The sequence below is a fragment of the Salmo trutta genome, chromosome 12, assembly GCF_901001165.1.
Source record: "Salmo trutta chromosome 12, fSalTru1.1, whole genome shotgun sequence".
NCBI lineage: Eukaryota > Metazoa > Chordata > Actinopteri > Salmoniformes > Salmonidae > Salmo > Salmo trutta.
Genome location: NC_042968.1, coordinates 21,904,641 through 21,923,926, shown reverse-complemented (window position 1 = coordinate 21,923,926; position 19,286 = coordinate 21,904,641). Strand labels below are relative to the sequence as shown.

The 19,286-nt window shown below is 45.0% G+C and overlaps 1 protein-coding gene across 1 annotated transcript in view; it reads left to right on the top strand.

Annotated features, from left to right (window-relative positions):
- Nucleotides 1-19,286, top strand: part of LOC115203179 (chromodomain Y-like protein 2) — a 45,292-nt gene that overhangs the window by 10,405 nt on the left and 15,601 nt on the right. Inside the window, exons 2-3 of the mRNA XM_029767608.1 lie at nt 829-1,507; nt 17,092-17,309. Coding sequence (XP_029623468.1) covers nt 829-1,507; nt 17,092-17,309 — 897 coding nt within the window. The remainder of the gene's footprint in view (nt 1-828; nt 1,508-17,091; nt 17,310-19,286) is intronic.

The following is a 19,286-nucleotide window of genomic DNA, read 5'->3' as shown; positions in this document are numbered from 1 at the left end:
TGAGAAAGTGCCCATTGCTTTCAGAAAGCAGTTTGGAGTCACGCTTCTCACTTGTTTATAGGCACGACATGGCTTTCACCTCTATAAGTGATGATTAAATAGTTTTGACAACCCTGTTTGTAAGCTTTCAAATGATATCAAACCCAACTGTTTATCTGTTTTCAGTGATGAAAACATGGATGTCTCATGGTAGGTTGGGTATGCAAAAGGGGTTAACTTTGAGCACCTTTTATCTCCTGAATGTTTTGGCAATTAGGTCAAGCAAGTCACTTTCTGACCACTTGTACCATGGGCAAACGTGCATGGAAAGTTTCGTTCAAATCAAAAGGGGGGCAGTCAGAAAGTGATTGAATTCATATAGAACTACTCTTAGGCCAAAATGCTCAGTCTGTCAGCTCCACCTTTAATCTGTAATTGTGTGATCACAGTGCTGCTCCCATTGTTCCTCTCCTACATTGTTCCTCTCCTACATCTCCTATAACAGCTCTCTCTAACGCATGATGAGAGCTTGCCTATCAGCACAGCAATTCCAGAACATAATCACTGATAGACTGGTTAGGCTAACATTAAAGAGGAGAGATTCAAAGTGGAGCTTTAACCTAGTCAGACTTTATTTACATCCCTATTACACATGCTTACTAGAGAATGACATGGTGACAGGTGGTACTTTTTCAATCTGATTTGAAATCATTAGAAATGGTATCATGTGCACATTTCTGAATGAATCACCAAGGAACTGATATAGGTATTTATTAGGCAAGGATAATGTCATTGAATTGTGATCATGTCATTTGAAATACTGACTCTTTCTTGATTTTCTCCCTCTAGGTGGAGCGGATCATGGACAAGCGGCGCAACAAGAAGGGCAAGTGGGAGTACCTGATCCGGTGGAAGGGTTACGGCAGCAAGGAGGACACCTGGGAGCCCGAGCACCACCTGCTGCACTGTGAGGAGTTCATCGACGGCCTGCATCTCCACACCCAACACAAACAACCCAAACCCCCCAAGCTGCCCCCCGGGACGGCTGGGGGACTAGGGAGGCCAGGAGGGCCCCCAGGGGGTGTTGGACCACACCTCCTATCCGCCCGTCCTCCAGCCCCAGACACCCCGAGAGCACGAGCAGAGGCACGTAAGAAGAAAAGGACTAGTGTTAGTCCAGGGGCCGGGGTTAATCCTGGGGCAGGGGTAAGGGAGGGCATGGGTTTGGGGGTTGGTACTGGAGCTTCTCTGAAGCAGAAGAAGGTGAGTGGAGGAGGAGCTGGAGGAGGAGGGGGGGGGAAGCATGTCTCTCCACACAGGATGACCAAAGCTATGCCGTACAAGGCTTCTCCGGGGGGACTACAGTTTGTGCCCCCAGTAAGGGCCCCTCATAACGGACTACAGAACGGAGAGATGGACCCTGTCCTGTACAGGGCAGCAGCCAGGACACACAGACTGACCCATGACACGGTAGAGAGGGTGATGGGGGGCGTGGAGACCCCCGGGACACCACTGGTCAACGAACTAGGTAAGTGACGTGCTCTGAATGGTATATACACCTTATTATAGATAGTTGGGTCATGAGTTGGCCAGAAAACATTCAGGCCCCTAGCTATTGATTGAATGAACATGTGCAGTGAACTCTAGGATTTCTAGTAGGATTGATAGACAGAGGGATAGACGGAACATTTACATCACAGCTTGAGGTGATGCTGGTTTGTTCAGTCAGCTTGCTATCTTGCCAATATGCCAGCCAGTTAGCTTACATAATAGCCCAGTGGAAATGACATTGTTATATTGTGGTTGTCATTTTCGTTTTCACTCAATTCCAATTCAATGTAGTTTTGTTCTCTATTGAATTACAGTGATTCCAGTGCGATGGGAATATTCATTTGAAATGGAAATCCATTGTATCCTGAACAGTTAGCTACATGCCATAGTGGATTTGGTAAACCAGGTTGTATCTCTGCATTGTAGCAGATGTAGATGAGACAGCCAGAGGATGCCTCTGTGACCTATAGTTGAATACATGCTCTGTGAGGTCCTTATGGTTCAGTATTGTACTACTGAGAGCGGTGATAAGGACAGTGAATTTCAGTCCCGGGTCACAGTCCAAGACTAGCCTCATTGAATTAAAGGTTATATTTATAAAGTCCTTTCCACCTCTGCCAGGGTCAAATCACAATGTGTGAGGGCTGTTTGTCATCACATCGATAGTTAGATTCTTCTACATTTGTCTGGATAGACTGGATGTTTGTCAGTGGTAGTATTCTATGATTTTGTTTTAGTCCAATCTCATACCCAAGCAAATCAGTGCCATGTGGCAAATGTAACACATTACAGCATACTGATGATATACTGAAGGCAGTTAATGGCCACATTACCACAGTGTGTTACACTTTACAACACAGTACTATTGTACACCTCATATTTATGTTAGGTGTGAATCATGTTCAGTAAAGCATTTTATTGTTATTGTTAGTTCTCTATTAGCACTCAGGATAAGCTGGAGCCCTATGCCACGGTAGAGCTGTGAAGATGTTGAACAATGTTTGGTTATCTGACTAGAACAAGACATGGAAAGTCACTGCATTTATTTGCGTCAAACATACGAAGAAAAGCCAAAAGCAGGCATGCTTGTATTACACTTGAACAGTGATTTTTGCAGGGCACATATTTGTCTGAAACCCTTGTAAAAAGCATAAAGAATCTGTGTGTTTCCACAGAAACACTTTGTGTGTTTCCATAGATGAATTTTGTTTTTAAATTCAGAATCAGTTAGACCCCAGCTGAAAGACACAGCAATGGGCTCAAAAATGTGACCTGTTTCAGGAAGCTAGGCTTTTGTCGTATGTCACTACTTCACATGAGAGGCATTTGAATGTAATCGTTTTATTTTTATACAAATGTGTTTTTTGGCAGAAATGCTTTCTGGATTATGTGAACTTTCATGTGTCTTAATAACAAACTTGTGTGCCATGTGTAAATAGAAATACAATAGTTAAATTACGAGCCTTGTTGGTTTAGCCACGGAAAAAGGCAGGAACCTTCCAGCTAGCCATGATTGGCTGAGATAATGGCTGGGCTGGACATGCCGAGAGATGAGTTTGGATTGCTCTGCCATGTAGCATGCTTCTGTCTATAACATGAGCTGCTCAGTATGTGAAGATAATCCTTCCTACCACAGATTTTTTGAAAGATTTAACGTTAGCCATGGAGAACTGAAAAAGTGTTGCTACTAGAGGTCAACCTATTAATTAGGGCCGATTTCAAGTTTTCATAACAATCGGTAATCGTCATTTTTGGACGCCGATTATGGCGATTACATTGCAATCCACAAGGAGACTGCGTTGCAGGCTGACCACCGGTTACGTGAGTGCAGCAAGGAGCCAAGGTAAGTTGCTAGCTAGCATTAAACTTATCTTATAAAAAACAATCAATCTTAGCATAATCACTAGTTAACTACACATGGTTGATGATATTACTAGTTTAACTAGCTTGTCTTGCGTTGCATATAATCTATGCGGTGCCTGTTAATTTATCATTGAATCACAGCCTACTTCGCCAAACGGGTGCTTTAACAAGCGCATTCGCGAAAAAAGCATTGTCGTTGCACCAATGTGTACCTAACTGTAACGGTTGTCGTCGGGAATAGAGGACCAAAACGCAGCAGGAATGTGGATGCTCATCTTGATATTTATTTTAAATAAAGAGAACACCAAAACAACAAAACAGTCTTGTCAGGCTCACACAGGCAAAACAAGAAACAATCTCCCACAAACACTTAACCAAACACATACCCATATATAGGACTCTCAATCAGAGGCAACCTGCCTCCAATTGAGAGTCCAACCCCAATAAACTAGACATAGAAATACAAAAGACTAGAGACCACATAGAAAATACAAACCTAGAAATAATAAATCAAACACCCTACTACATAAAACACCACCCCGAACCACATAAACAAAATAGCCTCTGCCTCGTCCTGACCAAACTACAATAACAAATAACCCTTATACTGGTCAGGACGTGACACTAACCATAAACATCAATGCCTTTCTTAAAATCAATACACAAGTATATATTTTTAAACCTGCATATTTAGTTAATATTGGCTGCTAACATGAATTTATTTTAACTAGGGAAATTGTGTCACTTCTCTTGCGTTCAGTGTAAGCAGAGTCAGGGTATATGCAACAGTTTGGGCCGCCTGGCTAGTTGCGAAATGTGTGAAGACCATTTCTTTCTAACAAAGACCGTAATTAATTTGCCAGAATTGTACATAAATATGACATAACATTGAAGGTTGTGCAATGTAACAGCAATATTTAGACTTTGGGATGCCACCCGTTAGATAAAATACAGAATGGTTCCGTATTTCACTGAAAGAATTAACGTTTTGTTTTCGAAATGATAGGTTCCGGATTTGACCATATTAATGACCAAAGGCTCGTATTTCTGTGTGTTATTATATTATAATTAGTCTATGATTTGATAGAGCAGTCTGACTGAGCAGTGGTAGGCAGCAGCAGGCTCATAAGCATTCATTCAAACAGCACTTTCCTGCATTTGCCAGCAGCTCTTCGCTGAGCTTCAAGCATTGTGCTGTTTATGACTTCAAACCTATCAACTCCCGAGATTAGGCTGGCAATACTAAAGTACCTATTAGAACATTCAATAGTCAAAGGTATATGAAATACAAATGGAATAGAGAGAAATAGTCTTCTAATAACTACAACCTAAAACTTCTTACCTGGGAATATTGAAGACTCATGTTAAAAGGAACCACCAGCTTTCATATGTTCTCATGTTCTGAGCAAGGAACTTAAACATTAGCTTTTTTACATGGCACATATTGCACTTTTACTTTCTTCTCTAACACTTTGTTTTTGCATTATTTAAACCAAATTGAACGTTTCATTTTTTTATTTGAGACTAAATAGATTTTATTGATGTATTATATTAAGTTAAAATAAGTGTTCATTCAGTATTGTTGTAATTGTCATTATTACGTGTGTGTGTGTGTGTGTGTGTGTGTGTGTGTGTGTGTGTGTGTGTGTGTGTGTGTGTGTGTGTGTGTGTGTGTGTGTGTGTGTGTAAAAATCTGCCGATTTAATCGGTAGCAGCTTTTTTGGTTCTCCAATAATCCATTTGAGGCAGGGGACGAGGAGCGCCCTGGAATTCCGGACCTTGGCCGCCGGAGCAGGCTGGAACGACAGGGCCCTCATCGACCACTATCGGTGCAGCCTGCGCGAGGACATCCAACGTGATATGTCCTGCAGGGATGCCACCATCTCCTTTGACCAACTGGTGGATTTGTCCATCTGGTTGGATAACCTGCTGGTCACCCGCGGACGTCCAGAGTGGGCTCTGTCGGTGCCATCTTCCAGTACCCCCGCTCCGGTGCCCATGGAATTGGGAGGGGCTGCGCGTAGGGAGACTGGAGGAGGAGCCATCATGTGCACCATCTGTGGCCGCAGAGGGCACACTGCCGGTCGGTGCCGTGTCGGTTCCTCTGGGAGTCGAGGCAACAGGCAGGGCACTCTGGCGTCACCCCAGGTGAGTCTGCACCAGACTCATCCAGAGTCCTCTGTTGACCACCTGTTTGTATCGGTTTGTTTCCCTGATTTCTTTCCCCCCGCATTCCCAGCATAAGGTGCTCGTCAATTCAGGCGCAGCTGGGAATTTTATCGACAGAGCGTTAGCCCTTAGTTTAGGGATCCCCATTGTTCCTGTTGTTAGACCTTTCCCGGTTCACGCTCTGGATAGTTGACCATTAGGTTCCGGGCTAATCAGGGAAGCCACCATCTCTCTGGCCATGGAGACGCAGGGGGGTCACGAGTTGAAAATCAGTCTCTTCCTCATTGACTGTCCTGCGTTTCCCGTGGTACTAGGCCTTCCCTGGTTAGCTCATCATAACCCCATTATTTCCTGGCAACAGAGGGTTCTCACGGGGTGGCCGCGATAGTCCTCGGGGAGGTGTGTAGGGGTTTCCATTGGTGCTACCACGGTGGAAAGTCCAGACCAGGTCTCCACCGTGCGCATCCCCCCAGAATATGCCGATTTGGCTCTCGCCTTCTGTAAAAAGAAGGCGACTCAATTACCACCCCATCGACGGGGGGATTGTGTGATAAATCTCCTGGCAGACGCTGCGCTTCCCAGGAGTCACGTGTATCCCCTGTCGCAAGCGGAGACGGTGGCTATGGAGACATATGTCTCTGAATCCCTGCGTGAGGGGTACATTAGGTCCTCCACTTCACCCACCTCCTCGAGTTTCTTTTTTGTGAAGAAGAAGGATGGAGGTCTATGCCCGTGCATTGACTATAGAGATCTCAATCAAATCATGGTGAGGTACAGTTACCCGCTACCTCTTATCGCCACGGCGATTGAGTCAATGCATGGAGCGTTCTTCTTCACGAAACTGGATCTCAGGAGTGTGTATTACCTGGTGTGTATCCGGGAGGGAGACGAGTGGAAGACAGCGTTTAGTACCACCTCAGGGCAAATGAGTACTTAGTCATGCCGTACGGGTTGATGAATGCTCCATCAGTTTTCCAATCCTTTGTAGACGAGATTTTCAGGGACCTGCATGGGCAGGGTGTAGTGGTGTATATCGATGACATTCTGATATACTCCGCTACACACGCCGAGCATGTGTCCTTGGACGACTGTTGGAGCATGACCTGTACGTCAAGGCCGAGAAATGCCTGTTCTTTCAGCAGGTCGTCTCCTTCCTAGGGTATTGCATTTCCAAATTAGGGGTGGAGATCGAGAGTGACTGCATTGCAGCCGTGCGTCATTGGCCGACTCCCACTACGGTAAAGGAGGTGCAGTGATTTTTATGGTTTGCCAATTACTACTGGAGATTTATCTGAGGATTTGGCCAGGTACTGCTCCCATTACCTCACTGCCGAAGGGGGGTCCCGTACGGTTTCAGTGGTTGGCTGAGGCGGACAGGGCTTTTGGGAAGCTAAGAGCTCTGTTTACTTTGGCTCCCATGCTGGCCCATCCGGATCCCTCTTTGGCGTTCATAGTGGAGGTGGACGCGTCCGAGGCTGGAATAGGAGCCGTGATCTCACAACGCTCGGGTACGCCACCAAAACTCCGCCCCTGTGCTTTCTTCTCGGAGAAGCTCAGCCCAGCGGAGCATAACTATGATGTGGGGGACCGGGAGCTGTTGGCTGTGGTTAAGGCGTTGAAGGCATGGAGACATTGGCTTGAGGGGGCTAAACACCCTTTCCTCATCTGGACTGACCACGGCAACCTGGAGTACATCCGGGCAGCGAGGAGACTGAATCCTCGTCAGGCAAGGTGGGCCATGTTTTTTACCCGTTTTGTGTTTACCCTATCCTACAGACCAGGTTCCCAGAATACGAAGGCAGACGCACTGTCCCGGCTGTATGATACAGAGGAGCGACTCCCATACTCCCAGCCTCTTGCCTGGTAGCGCCGGTCATGTGGGAGCTGGACGCGGACATTGAGCAGGCGTTGCGTACAGAGCCCGCTCCCCGCCAGTGTCCTGTCAGGCATATGTACGTTCCGTCTGCTGTCCGTGACCAGTTGATTTATTGGGCCCACACGTCACCCTCCTCTGGTCATCCGGGGATTGGTCGGACGGTGCGCTGTCTGACTGGGAAGTACTGGTGGCCCACATTGGCAAAGGACGTGAGGGTTTGTTTCCTCCTGCTCGGTGTGTGCCCAGTGTAAGGCTCCAAGACACCTGCCCAGAGGTAAGCTACACCCCTTACCCGTTCCACAAAGACCTTGGTCACACCTGTCTGTGGATTTTTTTTAACTGATCTACCTCTTTCACAGGGAAACACTACGATCCTGGTCGTTATGGATCGTTTCTCTAAGTCCTGTCGTCTCCTCCCTCTGCCCGGTCTTCCTACGGCCCTACAGACTGCGGAAGCCCTGTTTACTCACGTCTTCCGGCACAACGGGGTGCCTGAGGATATAGTGTCTGATCGGGGTCCCCAGTTCACGTCGAGAGTCTGGAAGGCGTTCATGGAACATCTGGGGGTCTCGATCAGCCTTACCTCAGGTTTTCACCCCGAGAGTAACGGGCATGTAGAGAGAGTCAATCAGGACAGGATGTGGGCAGGTTTCTGCGGTCCTATTGCCAGGACCGGCCAGGGGAGTGGGCGGCGTTCATGCCCTGGGCCGAGATGGCACAGAACTCGCTTCACCACTCCTCCACTAACCTCTCCCCTTTTCAGTGCGTATTGGTGTACCAGCTGGTTCTGGCGCCGTGGCATCAGGGTCAGACCGAGGCTCCTGCAGTGGACGACTGGTTCAGGCGCGTGGAGGAGACATGGAAGGCCGCCCATGTTCAACTCCAGCGAGCCACGCTTCGCCAAAAGACCAGCGCGGACCGTCACGGCAGTGAGACCCCGGTGTTCGCACCGGGGGACCGGGTCTGGCTCTCGACCCAAAACCTGCCCCTCCGCCTGCCCTGCCGGAAGCTGGGTCCACGGTTTGTGGGGCCATTCAAAGTCCTGAGGAGGGTGAACGAGGTGTGTTACAGATTACAGCTTCCCTCTGATTACAGTATTAACCCCTCGTTCCATGTGTCTCTCCTCAGGCCGGTGGTGGCTGGTCCGCTCCAGGAATCTGAGGTGTGGGAGGTCCCTCCGCCCCCTCTGGACATCGAGGGTGCCCTGGCGTACTCCGTCCGTCCGTTCCATCCTCGATTCGGGCAGGGGGGAGTGGGAGGGGTACGGTCCGGAGGAGAGGTGCTGGGTCCTGGTTGCGGATGTTTTGGACCCCGAACTGCTGCGGGAGTTTCACCGTCGCCGGCCGGATCGCCCTGCGCCTTGCCCTCCGGGTCGTCCCCGAGGCCGTTGTCGGCATACCGCTGGAGCCGCGCGTCAAGGGGGAGCACTGTCACGACTTCCGCCGAAGTCGGCTCCTCTCCTTGTTTGGGTGGCGATCGACGTCACCGGCTTTCTAGCCATCGCCACTCCATTTTTGATATATCCATTTGTTTTGTCTTGTTCCATACACACCTGGTTTTCATTCCATAATCAACTGCATGTATTTAGTCCTCTATTTTCCCTCCATGTGTGTAATTGTTTATTGTTATGTGGATATTGTTCAGGCGCTATACTTTTGTTATGTTCCGTGTTTTGGGCACGTTTATGTTTTGATGTGCTGTCGTTTTTTGACTGGAATTAAAGTACGCCTGTTTACTACACTCTGATCTCCTGCACCTGACTTCGCCTCCGTACACACCCGTAACACTGCATGATTCAAGAAGGCAATGAGCTCCGTCGGGTCTTTTTAAAAATGGCGGGTGGTGAAGCGAAACCTGCTGCGTGATAGTGAGAAGGTGAGATGTCGTGTGGGGAAACGGCTTTTTTCACTTGATCTGTCCAACTTATCACCTTATCACCTCTAAAATGTAAATAAAACACTATGAAGAGTTTATATAATGTGTCATGACATACCTTTTTGAAGGTTTGTGTTGAATTTGAATCGGGTTTTTAGGGCGGTGCTAAAGTGATCTTCAGAGGTAAACAGCGGCTTTTGAGAGTCATGATAGCTTGCAGTGATAATGCAAAAAATGACTAGGTATCCCCCCCCTTACCCTGTCCCTTTCTTGTTTTTAAACGGTGAGGGAAGTGCTACACCTGGTGGATAGAGGGTGTAAGACAGAATTAGTTGCTTTATGTGTGCTGTACGTTATGTCATGACTCGTCACAATTTAACGTACAGCGTCGGAGGAGTCCGTTTTTTTCAACTCTCCACTACTATAGATCTATTACCATGTCAATCAACGCTTGAATAGAAACATAGTTCACACCCCAGAATTTGATGTCAACACAGTTGCTACAGTCCCATTAGTTTTCATTGCAACCTCGTTTGAATGTCGCGGTTGCGCAAATTTGTACGGAATGAGTTTGGCACCGTTAATTGGTTAGCTTTAGCTACCTGCAGAAACATACTACAGCATTTCATGCATGGTGGCTAGCTATGACAATCAGTTTGTATTGCTAGTAGTATGGTTGGGATTATGATTAATTGTTTACCTAGCTAGCTTCATGTCTAAACAAAAGACTCCACTTCGCCAGATTACATGACCCATCAAGTTAGCCAAGTGTGTCTGGGGGTGAATACGGCCATCTATTGTATTTCATAAACATGTGTACATGTCTAGACAATAGTGTCGGGTCGCGTCAATTCAAATCTGGCATCAGACCAAAATAGTTAGCACAGAGTAACTTCTGATTCCTTTGTACTTTAATTAATGCAAACACTTGAATGGTAAATATGATGTTCGTATATACGGTCTCACTGTAACACCACGCAGGGCAGACAGAGAAGAGAACGACACATCCTTTGTTCTTCCTTAAATACTCTGACAGAGATAGTTCCCGCTCACTGCTGGCCTGTCAGAGGGAGGATGAGCATGGTTTAAACTTACTCATCCTATCGTTGGCCTGCAGGCTGGTCCCAGCCTCGTGACGCACTTCCTGTTGCCGGTTGTAGTTATTGTCTTTAGCAGTTGACTTATCTATAGTTTATATACTTAATATTGTAGCATAGCTTCTCTGTTATATTATATAGGTTATGCAAACAAATAGCCAGTTCAATCCTAACAGTAGTGAACCATCCGCTTTGCTAGATGTGGCTGTGGGGAGGTTATCGCATTTCTTTCACATGACCCATCAATTTAGACAAGTGTGTCTCGGTAAGCATCATCTAATAATTATAAAATATTTATACAACATTTTTATCTGAACACTTTCTATTTTGATATTGCTACTATGCAAATATACAAGTAACCATTTCACTGTACCGATTACACCTTTGTGTTTGATATTGTGTGTTTACCAGAGACGGTAATGTGAACAATAACATTACCTGCTCCAAAGTCAGATTAGTATATAGGCAAAGGACTAGATAATGTATTGTTACCTGGAGTTTTTCCTTATTGTAGGCTACTACATTCACCACTTTTATTCTTGAAATCTTTTGTTCTTTACTACAATACCTTACTCACTCTGTTTAGCACATGGCCTCGCTTGTGAATCCCTAAAGACATGGGTGGGGCTAAAGGTTAAAAGGGTGTGAACGATGATGAATAGGTGTAGACAAAGAAGAGCTCTGCAGTAGGTATACCAAAACATTCAAGGGACATTTCCTCAAAAGTGGGGTTACAAGTTTAACATTTAAAGCAGAATTACTTTCCCATTGTTCCTCAACTGCAGTGTATGATATACCATTTTGTAGCTCTGAATCTCTACTTTTGTCCAACGTAAAAAACACAATTTCAAATTTTGAGACCGAATCGAGGTGGTCGGTCACAAATTACCTACAGTCCCTTATGCTTTGCATTATCGTCTCTACCTCTGTCTATCATGAAAGCAGGACAGGGTTGAGGTTTTAATGTCATCAATCTATATACATCCACTATACGGATCCATTAGTGTCACTTTGCCTTCATAGAAACATTTGCCTCAATATGGTCCCATCGCAACAAGTGTAATAGTTTATTGGTTAGGTGATAACATTGTGACCTATGATGTCTAATGTCACAAGATGGCCGAGGAGAAATGTCTGTCACGCTTACAGCAAGCCTTGGATTCTAACATCTGGCTGGGGTCTGGGATCAAACCAAGGTTTGGACACGGTTTTCCAGCATTTACGCTCTAGCTCTTTTTCCCATGGTCAGATCATAGAATACTTGTGCTGAAACATTTGTTGTGATCAAATATATCTGTAGGAATAGAAGAAATTATCATTGTAGTTGGTAATGTCTCAATGGGTCAAGTTATGTTTGCCTTGGTCAGTAACTGAATGTTGGTCCCTGTTTGGTCTTCTGTGCTCAGCAGTGCTCAGTAATTGTTCTCTGTTGACCTGTAAACAAAATGAGTCACATTGTCTCTCTCTGAGGATCATGGTCTTGCATTTGAATGTTGTCACAGCCATAGTTTACCCCAGACTGGGGCCTTGGTGTGAATCCATCTCTCTGCTCATTTGCAGTCATGCCTCTTTCATTGTCTTAGAGACTAATAGAATCAAGATGGGGTCTGATTCAATAGTTATGATACGTTGACAGGAGAGCAGCATGCAAAATGTGGATGTTTCCTGATGACAAAGAGAATTGATATAGCCTTCTCACTCTTTCAAGGGAGTATTTTAAGAAAGAGTCTGAATAGACATGCAAACAGAGCAATATAGATGACCAAGTTTTTTTCTTCGATATCAGTAATGCACATCCCAGCTCTACAGAAGTTAAATAACATTTGCATGTCTATTGGGTCACTAGCTGAGCTGGCACTTACAGTACTACTGTGTGCACAAAAGCTGTCTCTGAACAAGTCTTCCAGTGAAGAGGCTCAAGTACACCCCTTGAGATTAGAGGTCGACCGATTAATCGGAATGGCCGATTTAATTAGTGCTGATTTCAAGTTTTCATAACAATCGGAAATCGGCATTTTTGGACACCGATCATGGCTGATTACATTGCACTCCACGAGGAGACTGCATGGCAGGCTGACTACCTGTTATGCAAGTGCAGCAAGGAGCCAAGGTAAGGTGCTAGCTAGCATTAAACGTATCTTATAAAAAACAATCAATCTTAACGTAATCACTAGTTAACTACACACGGTTGATGATATTACTAGTTTATCTAGCTTGTCCTGCGTTGCATATAATCGATGCGGTGCCTGTTAATTTATCATTGAATCATAGCCTACTTCGCCAAATGGGTGATTTAACAAGCGCATTCGCGAAAAGCACTGTCGTTGCACCAATGTGTACCTAACCATAAACATCAACTCCTTTCTTAAAATCAATACACAAGTATATATTTTTAAACCTGCATATTTAGTTAATACTGCCTGCTAACATGAATTTCTTTTAACTAGGGAAATTGTGTCACTTCTCTTGCGTTCTGTGCAACAGAGTCAGGGTATATACAGCAGTTTGGGCCGCCTGGCTCTTTGCGAACTAATTTGCCAGAATTTTACGTAATTATGACAACATTGAAGGTTGTGCAATCTAACAGCAATATTTAGACTTATGGATGCCACCCGTTCGATAAAATACGGAATGGTTCCGTATTTCACTGAAAGAATAAATGTTTTGTTTTCGAAATGATAGTTTCCGGATTTGACCAGATTAATGACCCAAGGCTCGTATTTGTGTGTGTTATTATATTATAATTAGTCTATGATTTGATAGAGCAGTCTAACTGAGCGATGGTAGGCAGCAGCAGACTCGTAAGCATTCATTCAAACAGCACTTTACTGCGTTTGCCAGCAGCTCTTCGCAATGCTGTTTATGACTTCAAGCCTATCAACTCCCGAGATTAGGCTGGCAATACTAAAGTGCCTATTAGAGCATCCAATAGTCAAAGGTATATGAAATACAAATGGTATAGAGAGAAATAGTCCTATAATAACTACAACCTAAAACTTCTTACCTGGGAATATTGAAGACTCATGTTAAAAGGAACCACCAGCTTTCATATGTTCTCATCTTCTGAGCAAGGAACTTAAACGTTAGCTTTTTTACATGGCACATATTGCACTTTTACTTTCTTCTCTAACACTTTGTTTTTGCATTATTTAAACTAAATTGAACGTTTCATTATTTATTTGAGACTAAATAGATTTTATTGATGTCACGCTCTGACCTAGGAAAGCTGTGTTTTCTCTGTTAGGTCAGGGTGTGATAGGTGGGTGGGCATTCTATGTTTTTGTTTTCTATGTTTTGGCCAGGTATGGTTTCCAATCAGAGGCAGCTGTCTATCGTTGTCTCTGATTGGAAGCCATACTTAGGCAGCCTGTTTTTCCTGTGTTGGTGTGGGTAGTTGTTTTTCGTTTCGTTAGTTACCTGATGGAACTGTTGGCTGTCGTTTTGTTGTTTTTGTTGAAGTGTTTTCATTAAAGTATGAGCACTCTACACGCTGCGCCTTGGTCCCCTTTATACGACCCTCGTTACAGAACTACCCACCATGATTGGATCAAGCGGCGTGCCCAGGCAGAAATGGACACCTGGTCACATAAGGAGTGGACGGAAAGGAGAAACTGGACTTGGGGCCAGGTAATAGAGAGATATCGGAGCCTACCGGGGAGGAACGAGTGGCAGCCCCCAAAATATTTTTTTGGGGGGCACACGGGTAGTTTGGCTGGGCCAGGGGTGAGAGCTGAGCCATCTCCCCGTGCTTATTGTGGTGAGCATGTGCCTGCCTCTCGCACTCTCTCTCCAGTGCGCCTCCATAGCCCAGTACGTCCTGTGCCTGCTCCTCGCGCTCTCCCTCCAGGGCGCCTCCATAATCCAGTACATCCTGTGCCTGCTCCTCGTACTCTCCCTCCAGTTCGCCTCCATAGCCCAGTACGGCCGGTGCCTGCTTTGAGCACTCGGTCCTCAGTGCGTCTCCCCAGTCCGGTGAGACCTGTTCCAGCTCCACAAATAAAGCCTCCAGTGTTAATCGATAGTCCGAAGCCTGTAGAGATGATCCATGGCACGAAGCCTCTAGTGATGATCCATGGCCTGGAGCCTGTAGAGATAATCCTTGGCAAAAAGCCTGTAGGGATTATAAATGGTCCGGAGCCTGTAGGGATAATCCATGGCCCGGCACCTGTAGAGATAATCCATGGTACGAAGCCTCCAGTGATGATCCATGGTGCGGAACCTGTAGAGATGATCCATGGCATGGAGCCAGCAGCAATGGTCAGTAGTCCGGAACCTATAATGACGGTTCCCAGTCCGAAGCCTCCGGCGACGCTCCTCCGTCCGGAGCTTCCGGCGACGCTCCTCAGTCCGGAGCCCCCGGCGACGCTCCCCAGTCCGGAGCCCCCGGCGACGCTCCCCAGTCCGGAGCCCCCGGCGACGCTCCCCAGTCCGGAGTCTTCAACGGCGGTCTGCAGCCCGGAGTCTTCAACGGCGGCCTTCAGCTCAGAGTCTTCAGCGGCGGTTGGCGTTTCAGAGCATCCGGCGATGACCCACGGTCTGGTTCCTCCGGACACACAGAAGCAGGGGGATCAGTGGGTGGGGGGGGTTCTACGCCCGGAACCAGAGCCGCCGCAAAATATGGATGCCCACCCGGACCCTCCCCAATAGGTTCAGGTTTGCGGCCGGATGTCCGCACCTTTGGGGGGGGGTGGGAAGTACTGTCACGCTCTGACCTAGGAGAGCTGTGTTTTCTCTGTTTAGTTAGGTCAGGGTGTGATAGGTGGGTGGGCATTCTATGTTTTTGTTTTCTATGTTTTGGCCAGGTATGGTTTCCAATCAGAGGCAGCTGTCTATTGTTGTCTCTGATTGGAAGCCATACTTAGGCAGCCTGTTTTTCCTGTGTGCGCCTTGGTCCCCTTTATACGACCCTCGTTACAATTGATGTATTATATTAAGTTAAAATAAGTGTTCATTGGTCATTCAGTATTGTTGTAATTGTCATTATTATAAATATATATATAATAATCGGTCGATTAACCTCTCTGGGCCAGTGGGATGCTTGCGTCCCACCTACTCAACAGCCAGTGTAATCCCGTGGCGCGATATTCAAATACCTTAGAAATGCTATTACTTCAATTTCTCAAACATATGACTATTTTACACCATTTTAAAGACAAGACTCTCGTTAATCTAACCACACTGTCCGATTTCAAAAAGGCTTTACAACGAAAGCAAAACATTAGATTATGTCAGCAGAGTACCCAGACAGAAATAATCAGACACCCATTTTTCAAGCTAGCATATAATGTCACATAAACCCAAACCACAGCTAAATGCGCACTAACCTTTGATGATCTTCATCAGATGACAATCCTAGGACATTATGTTATACAATACATGCATGTTTTGTTCAATCAAGTTCATATTTATATCAAAAACCAGCTTTTTACATTAGCATGTGACTAGCATGTGACTAGCATTCCCACCGAACACTTCCGGTGAATTTACTAAATTACTCAAGATAAACGTTCACAAAAAACATAACAATTATTTTAAGAATTATAGATACAGAACTCCTTTATGCACTCGCTATGTCCGATTTTAAAATAGCTTTTCGGTGAAAGCACATTTTGCAATATTCTGAGTAGATAGCCCGGCCATCACAGGCTAGCTATTTTGACACCCACCAAGTGTGGTACTCACCAAACTCCGATTTACTATTAGTAAAGTGTGATTACCTTTGCTGTTCTTCGTCAGAATGCACTCCCAGGACTTCTACTTCAATAACAAATGTTGGTTTGGTTCCAAATAATCCATAGTTATATCCAAATAGCGGCGTTTTGTTCGTGCGTTCAAGACACTATCCGAAGGGCCCGACGCGTTTCGTGACAAAACAATTCAAAATATTCCATTACCGTACTTCGAAGCATGTCAAACGCTGTTTAAAATACATTTTTATGCTATTTTTCTCGTAAAAAAGCGATAATATTCCGACCGGGAGTCGTTGTTTTCGTTCAAAGAGTCAGAAAGTAAACATGGTGTCGGCTCGTGCATTCGCCTCCAGTCTCATTGTCCTCAGATCGACCAGTTACCAAATGCGCTAATGTTTTTCAGCCATGGCCTGCAAAGCCACCATTTATCGTTCTGGCGCCTTCTGAGAGCCTATGGGCGCATTAGAAAATGTCACGTTATGCCAGAGATCCCCTGTTTTGGTTAGAGATGATCAAGAAGGCCAAGAAAAAGTCAGAGAGCGCGCTTCCTGTTTGGAATCTTCTCAGGTTTTGGCCTGCCAAATGAGTTCTGTTATACTCACAGACACCATTCAAACAGTTTTAGAAACTTTAGGGTGTTTTCTATCCACATCAAACAATTATATGCATATTCTAGTTACTGGGCAGGAGTAGTAACCAGATTAAATCGGGTACGTTTTTTTATCTGGCCGTGCAAATACTGCCCCCTATCCCCAACAGGTTAATCGGTATCGGCTTTTTTTGGTCCTTCAGTAATCGGTATCGGCGTTGAAAAATCATAGTCGGTCATGTCATTTTCCAGGAAAGTCTCTCTAAATTAGGGTGCACTGCTCTGACTCCTGATGGATCCTCAGCTCATCACGCGCTCTGCCCATCACGCGCTCTGCCCATCACGCACTCTGCCCATCAAGCTCTCTGCACATCACTCACTCTGCTCCATATGTTCCAACAGGCTCCACACTCTCCAACGGTGAGATGAATCTGCACAGCTCTGTGAAGAGGAAGCTTGGAGAGGACAAAGGCTACGTGTTCGACAAGCGGCTGAGGTACAACGTGCGGCAGAACGAGACCAACTGTCGATTCCGTGACATTGTCGTCAGGAAGGAGGAGGGCTTCACGCATGTGCTGCTCTCCAGCCAGACGTCTGACAACAACGCACTAACACCAGAGGTAGATTCTTTGACACACAGAAATAGGACTCATAAGCTATGCATTGCCTTTTTGAATAATTCAGTACCTAGTGTTTTCTTCCCATGTATGTAGTGTTGTGCTGGAGCACTACATAATGTATATGTCACTATGCATTGCCTCACATTGTAAATGAGTAACAATGTGACTCGACTGAATTACGGCCCATCACAGACTATTGTGTTATGTGATTTCTAAGGATATCTCAATAGGAAGATTCTGACAGAGAAATGAATACCTCTCCGATAGTGTTACATTTTGCTGCCAAAAGCCTTTTATTGCCTTGACATAAAACTCAGCATAGAATAGTTTTTTTTCTATTTGTATTACACACTGAGTTTGGGAATGGATTGTGTTTGTGTAAAATATGACTATTGTCAAAGTATGCCTTCACAGTGGTTCTCCGCAGTACTTTCTTCACTTCAAACAACTGTACTGGGTGATTCAAACGCCTATCCATTATGTACCGTTAGCGGCGGTACAAAAATGTTGAGAGTCGATACGGGAGAAAACCCACTGCCTCTTAAATGACACTGGTGCCCAGTTATCAGCGGGTCCTTAACTGATCATTACCACTGCTGAAAAGCTGGTATTAATTGACCAATTAGTTCCTCTACTTCTCTGACTGTCCATGGTATTGGGGGCTTTGTCCTGGCTAACTCACAACATGGCTGCAACAACTAGGGCCAATGTTCGTTCAATTTACATTTTCACACCCTCAAAAGAGCTTATGTCATTGGCGACTGTTACTGTAGAAAACTGCCACGAGCTACCGGAGAAGCTCTTGTGATATGCAAGATTCCCTTGCACAAAATCCTTCTGCTTAAGTGTGGAATAAGGCTTACTCATCCACTCTCAAGTGCTGTATTTTCATACTGCTCTTCTATGATATAATTCCATAGATTTCCGAGCTGAGTGGTCCTCCTTTAGACATCTCCCAAGAGAAGATTTTCTATCTGTCTTTGTGTGTGTTTGACTGACAGCTGATTGCTTATTTCCCCAGGCATCAAGCTATTAATGGCAAGCAGTTGTATGCTGTCATGTATGAGTCTATGACACGTCCCTGTGCGTCCCAGTAGGCCATGTCATAATTATGTTTGTATTGTAAATCAAATTTTATTGATCACATGCAGATGTTATTGCGAGCAGATGTTACTTAGCGACAGCGGTCTCACTCTTACCACCTCTCGTCTTCTCCATGTTAATGTCCTCGCTCCCTCAATCACTCTCTTACCCTCTTCCCGCCTTTTGGACACTTTCTTTCCTTTTACCAAGCCTGTAGATGACCATTACTCTGTATATGGAAATGCATATTTAACTGGCTCTGGAGTGTGCTTAATGTAAGCTTGTACAAGGTTATATGCAACCCAGTATTTTTCATTGAACATTTGCCCTCTGCCGTATGTTCCTCCAGTTGTGCCAGATAAATTAGGAATCATTGGGGGTGAAAACCTTCAGTCTGGGGAATCACTCATGCTTTGTTTTTTTTTCTTCATATGTCTATTTCCGATTAGCTACCCACGAAAGGGCAAAAAATAGCCCATATTAATATATTTAGCCTTAGAAATAGGGTTATGAAATCAATAACTTGCAAAAGTCAGTTAACATTCATACAGTGCCTTCAGAAAGTAATCACGCCCTTTGACTTTTTTCACATTTTGTTGTTACAGCCTGAATTTAAAATTGATTATACAGAGATTTTTTTGGTCACTGGCCTACACACAATACCCCATAATGAACATTTTGGAATTATGTTGAATTAGTCTGGCTGTACATCTGATTTGGCAAACTTACTGTAAATTGAGAAATTATGTGACTAAACTGAACAAAAATAAGAATAAATTGTATTATGAAACCAAGATAAATGACAAAGTATGATGGAAAAAAGTTTTGAATATTTTAAATGAAATTATGGGTAGAAAGACTAATTGAACTCTATCTTTCATTGAATCAGATGCC